The sequence below is a fragment of the Anopheles darlingi genome, chromosome 3 (genome assembly GCF_943734745.1).
Source record: "Anopheles darlingi chromosome 3, idAnoDarlMG_H_01, whole genome shotgun sequence".
NCBI classification, from domain to species: Eukaryota; Metazoa; Arthropoda; class Insecta; order Diptera; family Culicidae; genus Anopheles; species Anopheles darlingi.
In genome coordinates, this window is record NC_064875.1 from 68,478,468 (window position 1) to 68,485,967 (window position 7,500).

Here is a 7,500-nt window from a genome sequence, read left to right on the forward strand (position 1 = left end):
AAGCTGCAGCAGCAGCTACCTCCTGACAGTCTCGATCAACTGATCGCCTGCGCCCAAACGCTCACCGAGGACGTACGCCAGACGGCTTCCTTCATTCAGGGCAATGCAACACTTCTCTTCAAGCGTTCACCTCCCACACCGCCCAATTCCTGTCCCACGACTCCACAGACTCCAACCGGTGGCAGTGGTGTTGGTGGACCAAAGACTTCCGGCACTGCCGGTGCTGGTGGCGAGTGGCCAGAAGACTACGATTACGTGAGCCTCGAGTCGAAGGAAGCCTCCGCACGGACCAACGCCGAAATCCGGGATGCGTTGCCACAGGATTTGAAGAAGAATTTCGAGAATGTGGTCCGCAATGCTGCCGATGCGGTTGATGCTGCGTGTGCCGAGAAACCGGAGGCGCTCGATCCGAACGATAAGTCGGTGCTGGTGTACTACGCCTCGCAGACCGTCACGCACATGGGCTATCTGACGCAAGCCATCGATGCCTTCCTGCAGACGGTCGAGCACAATCAGCCACCAAAGTTTTTCCTCGCGTATGGCAAATTTGTCGTGCTGAGCGCCCACAATCTGGTCAACATTGGTGACATCGTGCACCGGAATGTGTCCCGGGAGGCGATCAAGACGCGTGTGCTGGCCTGTGCTGATGCGCTGTCCGAGGCATTGAAGACGTGCGTTGGCAAGACGAAGAAAGCGGCCCAAAACTTCCCGAGCGTGACGGCTGTCCAGGAGATGGTCGATTCGGTCGTCGATATTTCGCATTTGGCGAGCGATCTCAAGATAGCGATGCTGGAAGCGGTCCAGCAATAAAGGGGTGGTAGAAGGTATGGAGTAGAGATACCCGGATGATGATGCCCCGTATGCCAAATAATTAGTAACCACACGAACCATGTCTACCCAATGATCCCTCCACCTTCCCGTTACTACTCCTTGGTTCGCGTTACTTTACGTTGTACATAAATGTATAGTAACTAGTTACTTTACGGTTTTTTTTTCGATTTATTTAAGTTAGAACATACCTTTGTGTGCTATTTCGTTTTCGAATGTTTACCGGGCGGACGGAATTACAATTGTTTGTCTGCGTTTTGTTATCGCTAAACGACCCGATTTTCAAACAATGAACCTCAGAAACTTTGGCTCAAATTAGAAGGATAAACTACCCGCAAACACATAAATTCTCGATAAGCGAAACCAATCGGAATGCGATTTTCCGGCATTTTTATAAAGATCACCTTTGGTCACCATCAAGTCATGTGTCGTCGCGCAGAGCAGGAGCAAATAAAAATAGCTAAAACCCCATTGATGAACAGCATTTTCACCAATCGACATCTCAGATCGCGGAAGTCAAACGAAACGAAGCAAATAAAGCCCCTTTGGAACGAAGAGCGCCAGAGACGTTGCAACGAGAACGAAAAATTGTTAGCATTAAAGGGAACCTAGAAGACAATGGTTTTAACAAAACCAACACAAATCGAGTAGGCATGCAATAGGTGACGACCACCTCCCCGTCAAGGTGTCATACACCGTTTCGAATCGAAAGACCTACCGCGCCAAAAGTCAAACACAGTGGAACACTACAATACGATGGAGGAATCGCCATCAAAGAGACATGTCGAAGAAACGCGACGAATGAAAAGTATTCAATAAAGGTAAATTATTCAAAGTAATTCTGTGCAAAAACAAGCAATAGTTTGGTCGTATGTAAGTCCCGGTTTCGGTTATTTATTATCGTGTAGCTTATGTCCCTCGCCGTGCCGTTCGTGGCTAGCAACAGTGACCGTCATGCCCGGCGTGACCCGCATCTCTGTGGTTGTTGATGATTGTGGCATCGCCACCAGCGTCCGTTCCGTCTTCGAGTGCCGGTCGTTCCTGATCTCCACCCGCCAATTCCGAAAGATCCCGCCGCATCGAGTAAGCGTCTTCACCGTCTGCGTAGTATTTTGGTTCAATCTCTAGTATCTTAAATTTGAGCGAGTTCGTGTAGAGATTGAGTGCAGCGCGGTTCGATTTGCGAACATGCAGCGACACGTAGTGTGCATTGAAGCACTCGACCATCGCCTTCGACGCTTGATTCATGAGCTTCTGCGCTAGCCCTAACCTGCGGTACGATCGTTTAACGGCCAACGAAGTAATGTGTCCGTGCGTACTTTCCTCGCCCGGCTCTGGTTCCTCCATCTTCGCCAGCACATACCCCACGATGTTGCCCTTCTCGTCCTCCGCCACGTAGCTGAGCTGGGGCCAGGTAAGCCCGTGGTAGAAGTAGTACTTCATCTGATAGTTCTCCGGCAAACACAGCAGGTTGCAGTGCTGCATGTTCATCAAGTCTTCGGGTTTCGCGCAACGGATGTTCATCTTGAGGCTTGGATCACAGTGGTCGCTAGGTTGCTATGGTCGCACCGTTGGTATGGTCCTCTAATCACGTCGTACTCGTCGGACCCGCGTCTTGCCCTCGGCAGCTAGCGCACTATTAACTGTACCTCCAGCAGCGTGCGCTGAATACTCTTTGCCCACCAACCCGCTGCTGCTGCTGCTGTGGACCGGAGTGTGTTCGTTCGATTGCGCGATTCCAAGCAGCTCACGGACCAGCTTGAAGCGGGAGAGAAACAGTTTCCAAACCAGGTACCAGCCTGCAAGAAGACGGGATAAGCAATTAGTCAGCTGAAACACGCAACCACGGTGCCAGAGAATGAGAAAGTGGAAAGTACGAGTCGTGACCCCGGGGGCGGGTTAACATTAACGAACCTAAACAAACCAACACTATCACGATAAACACCGAAACCAGCACCGAAAAGGCAGCATTAATACCATCCTGCACGTTCATGATGATCGCATAGCTGCAAGTTGAGCGGCTGTGATAACTTTTTGGGCTAATTTAAGTTCTAACGTGAAATCAACGAGGCTCTTTAACAAAACACGGCAATCTTGTACGCGATGTGGAAGCAGCAAGGATCGAGTTGGCGACGGGGGGCTGGATGACAACCGCGAAACGTCAAAACACCGCCTTCTTGGGTTGGGTTTTTTTTATTTTACAAGAAAGATTATTCAAGACGATTTCTACGATAAGATATACTACTAGCAGATACGGGACCGTCTGTTCTTCAATTTTACCCTGGTACTAAGAAAGGGCACCTTTTTCGTAATTTGCCGAGCGATTTTGATCGCAGAAAATTGAGCTAACCTCAAACTTTGAACGCGCTTATTACTGCCCAGGGCGACGAATATATAGCAGATCGGTAACTATATAAGCTAGAATACGGAAGCACTTGCACACAGCACGAGTTTGAGAGTGATTGCAGAATATTTTCTGTGCAAAATTAGGCAAAAATCCGAGATCCAACTTACCCGCTGACTTTTCAACTCCAGCCCCGCTTTGACAGCTCGCACCGCATGTTTACCTTTTGCAGAATTGCCGGCAACACTGCTGTCAAACGGGAAAAAATAAACAAATCCAAAGGCCACCTCGAGAAAAACGGAGAAGAAGGATTTTCACGGAAATAATGGGGAGTTTTGAACAGAAAAAGAACCTTCTCTTCACGTCGTTGGAATCGGCGGAACAGAACATCGGGACGGATTCCGTGCTGCATCAAAACGTAAGCGAAATCGACTACAGCCTCGACCGCAAGGGATGCCGCCCAGGAAAGCTGATAAATGTCGATCGCTACCGGAACCGAGAGAGCATCTTCAAGCGACCAGCAGCACCCATTGGCCACTGTTTGAAACGATCAACGGTGCCGGACTTCCAGGTAATACAAGGTTCCCCGCGAATCACCCTCACTCACCGTTGTTACCCTTGAAACCGTTCCTCCCGTTCGAAGCGTAACCCGCAAAAGTGGACCAAGTACACGCTGGAAGATGTAGATACGTCCGAGCGCACCAACACGGCCGCAGCTTTCTCGTTTCTGAGACAAATCGAAGAGCAACGGGAAGCCTCATTAGCCCTACAGAACGCATTGGAAGCGGGAGATGTGCAGGATGAGACACAAGAAGACACACAACAGCCCAAGGTTGGTTTCTGTAAATCGGTTGTGCGTTTCAATAGATCCGTTCGGCTGAGAGGGCAGCTGGAGGAAGCCGATGAATCACCGGAACCAGCGAGTGAAGACCGACCTCAGATGAATGGACGGCGTGTCCTGATGCCCGAGTATGTTGTGGGACAGAAGATACCCAAAAGGCCCAAGCGAACACTCGGCAGTAGCACGACGACGAGCAAGGCAAACCCGGCTACCCAAATGCAGCTGGATCATTTAACGGAGGAGAACGAGGAAGATGATGAGGACGAAGAAGAAGATTGCAATGGGATAGATTAGTTGTGGTACATGTTTTGAAGGCGTAATTTTAAGGTTATCTTTATCCCTCTTGCTAATAGAGCTATCAATAAAATGCAGAACTGCTTCAATTAATGCGAAACCACCTGTGTTCAGAGTCCAGCGTTTGTAAAGTTCGTTCCAAATTGTAAAGCACCAGGCAGCTCCATTTGTTTCTCGCGATAGTCCTATCGCAACATAAACACTAAAACCAGTAAACTAATCAGTAGTTGTCTCGCTCACTCCATCGCAAATAAGCCTGATGATTCTTTCTCACGCTACATTGGTCGTCTCTCTCGCGCAGCTACATCTCTCTCACTCCCGCTCAGGGTGTTGGTTCTCGGCAAACATGTTCTTGGTGGTGCTTGCGTATCGACCGACGACCGATCTAGCAAGTTTGTGCGGTACGTGATCTTGGGCAACGGCCGCTCAGAACGGCACATTTTCAAACTAGCTTCTGTACGGAGAGGAATTGTCCGTACGCGCGCTCGTCCGAGAATTAGTGCTCTAATTTCGATCGTTTCCGGAGTGTATCTGATAACAGTGGCCGGTAGTATTTTAGTGTCTGCTAATGGAAAGTGTGTTGTGTGAGAGCACGTGAAGCCGTTCAACCACCTGCCCCAAAGGAGATTCTACACGGAACCATAAATAAACAAAACACCGGTGGGGGTCGTAAAGAAAGGGGAGACCCACACACACCCTTCCTTCGGGCCACAAGATCACTCGTGTCGTGTGATACTCGCTAGAGATTTTCCTTGGGAGCGTTTCACACACCATCAGCGAAGCGTGTTGGGCGAGGAGATGCGCATGTCCCGGAGTGGCCGTCCATCGGATCAGCTGTCAAAACCTCGGTCGGTCTGCCCATTTCTGGGGAGGCAAGCAGCAGCTCCAACCGAACAGCGACACCACCAGACCCGTGTGTTCTCCCTGCCACACCATCATCCACGTTATCCGCTTCGAAACCGCGGCTGCAAGACCGTCGCTGTCGTGGTGCGTTGTCAGTGTGCAAACGGAAGCGAACGAGAGTGAACCCGGGTACTCCGTTCCACTAGGCGGTTCCTTTAAGTCCTTCGTCCTTTTTGTTGCATTATTGTGTTCTGCAAAATTGTGATCGGAATGTTCCCTAGCTTGAAACATCTCAACCGGTAACGAGTAAACCACGGCCATTATGTAAGAAAAGGATACATACGCGAATCTGCAGAACACAGCAGGATACCGAAGGACCAAAGAGCACACTTATCTGTGTGTAGTCTTCGTTACCGCCGAGGTGAGTTGCTTCAACCAAAGTCCAACCAATTAAACCGATAAGAGTGTGCGCTGGTATATGGAATCCTTTTCCTCGAAAGCAGAAATGAAAAATCGATTTTTTCGTTACATCCAACTCACGAACTCGAAACCATGTAACGGAGGATACTCTCCAAAGAGAGGAGCAATGTAACAGAACAAGTGGACTGCTGAGTGGGGTAGGGACCTGCCTTCGGAAACAATCGGCTTTTCCTCTGATTAGTACCCCTAGCACCTTGTGCCGTCGGCGCCGTCTTCGTCACGTTCCGTGTTCGGATGCGCGGACTCGGTTACGCGAAAGACTACTAAAGTAGGTCACACCCACCTCCCCTCGCAGCTAACGTAGCAGACGAGTCGTGAGGTTCGGATCCGGTGCAAATCCCGGTGTGTTTGGGTTTTCATATCACGCCGACGCACGGCCATCCATCGAATAGTTCTGAACTCTCCCCGCTTGCCAACCGAGGCTTTAGGAATCCTACCTCAACCCTCAGAACGTTACAAACGCTTCTCGCTGGATTTTCGAGGGCGGCAGAGAGCGATCGTAAACATTGTACCGCACCGGCATGCAGGCGGCTGTGCGTGACGAAACGCGGGGCGAACCGAGTGCTTGCAACATAATGACTTTCCTTGGTGGATGGTTCCTTCACTGACTCCTGGGTGAGTCAGGTTGCTTCAAGTGGGTATGGGACGGCCATGCAGACCGAATTTTTAACGACGAAGAATCTCTTGACGAAATCACACCAGCGACAGGGAAAAGAATCAAAAGAAAAAGAAGAAGAAGATGGTTAGTTTTCACAAATAAACACGCACGCCAGCAGACCCTTTCGTTTAAGAAGTCGGATTCTCCTTAGTTTACTATGTTGTGCGCTTGAGGAATACACTTCCGTCTCTATGACAACACATGTGTGTATTTTTCTGGTTCTGCTTCAAGCGACTTCCCGGTTTCCTCCGATTACCCAACATCTGTTTTGAACGGATTGAACGCATTTTTGTGGTTGCTGCTTGATGTTACACCAGACTGTGAATTGTGACAAACTAGAATTTCGATTTGAATAACTCACGATGAAGGCATGGGGTCCCGTATGAACATTATCTTGGGCAATTTTAATTCTCGCAAACTTTCAGTTTCGTTTGCTAAATTCTTTGACGGGTTCAGTTCACGTGCGTGGCTTAAAACGAATGTTCTCACCTCGCAGTTCTGAGCTTCGCATTCCACACCATGGTTGAGCGAATGTTAATTTCTACCGCAAATAAGTGTGAAGTAGTAGGCGCCCGGCAGTACTTTTGCAATATGCCAGCCATATGTGCGGCCTGTGCAAGAGGGTCGCCGTGCCCTGAGTTGAATCAGCAAATCTGGTGAACCGCACGGTCACAACGGGCCGCCTGGACAGATGGATTTCTGATACAACCTTTCTTCATCACGCGTGATCACCAGCCTGCCGCCCAGGGGTTCTAAATTTAGCGACAGTGTCCACGGGAAAATTCCCATTTCGTGGAAAACCGTAATTGGTTTTTGGCTATAGAGACAGCTAACGGCGAGGGAGGAGATTATAATTGATGCGATGTTCATGGGTGATGTGCAACGAGCCCTGTATTTAGGCATTTTGCTTTACCAATGACCTAATGTATGGAAACCAAAGAATGCATTCCAATTTCCTTTACGCATCATCCGTTGTTTACAAAGTGACAAACAATAACCCAACCGCACTTGAGACTTGAGAGGTCCATTGGCAGCTGGAAAGGAATCCCGAGCGAGGATTTGTAAACTTGATATCCTTCGTGATTTAAAATGATGTTTTTTGGACTCGGTGAGCATACTCTGGCCATTTGCTGCTTACGCACGAATGCGCCGAACACGAACGAACCATTCGATTGGTTATTGGATTCATCGCCACAAGCACGTGAAACATGA

General features: G+C 49.3%; 5 protein-coding genes across 7 annotated transcripts in view; 3 read left to right on the forward strand and 2 right to left on the reverse strand.

Moving 5' to 3' along the window:
* LOC125954790 (breast cancer anti-estrogen resistance protein 1) overlaps positions 1–1,662 on the forward strand; it is a 96,312-nt gene extending 94,650 nt beyond the window's left edge. For 2 of the 3 annotated variants that reach the window (XM_049685393.1, XM_049685391.1), the window contains exon 7: positions 1–1,660. This exon is cut by the window's left edge and continues 131 nt beyond it. In XM_049685393.1, coding sequence (XP_049541350.1) covers positions 1–810 — 810 coding nt within the window. In that variant the 3' untranslated portion in view covers positions 811–1,660. The other variant, XM_049685394.1, reaches the window with a different exon arrangement.
* A 31-nt stretch (positions 1,663–1,693) lies between these two features.
* LOC125954863 (N-alpha-acetyltransferase daf-31) lies at positions 1,694–2,352 on the reverse strand. Its single transcript, XM_049685508.1, has one exon. The coding sequence runs from the start codon at positions 2,350–2,352 to the stop codon at positions 1,765–1,767; it is 588 nt and encodes a 195-aa protein (XP_049541465.1). The 3' UTR covers positions 1,694–1,764.
* A 60-nt stretch (positions 2,353–2,412) lies between these two features.
* Positions 2,413–3,169, reverse strand: LOC125954897 (small integral membrane protein 13). The gene is made up of 2 exons (XM_049685548.1): positions 2,743–3,169; positions 2,413–2,627 (listed from the first exon to the last, which is right to left on the reverse strand). The coding sequence occupies exons 1-2, from the start codon at positions 2,819–2,821 to the stop codon at positions 2,413–2,415; spliced, it is 294 nt and encodes a 97-aa protein (XP_049541505.1). The 5' UTR covers positions 2,822–3,169.
* A 268-nt stretch (positions 3,170–3,437) lies between these two features.
* LOC125954855 (uncharacterized) lies at positions 3,438–4,400 on the forward strand. Its single transcript, XM_049685496.1, has 2 exons — positions 3,438–3,743; positions 3,816–4,400. Exons 1-2 carry the CDS (start codon positions 3,498–3,500, stop codon positions 4,305–4,307), a joined length of 738 nt encoding a protein of 245 aa, XP_049541453.1. The 5' UTR covers positions 3,438–3,497; the 3' UTR covers positions 4,308–4,400.
* Positions 4,401–4,776: 376 nt separating this feature from the next.
* Positions 4,777–7,500, forward strand: part of LOC125954832 (uncharacterized) — an 11,636-nt gene continuing 8,912 nt past the window's right edge. The window contains exon 1 of the mRNA XM_049685466.1: positions 4,777–5,571. The gene's annotated coding sequence lies outside the window, so the exon portion shown is untranslated. The remainder of the gene's footprint in view (positions 5,572–7,500) is intronic.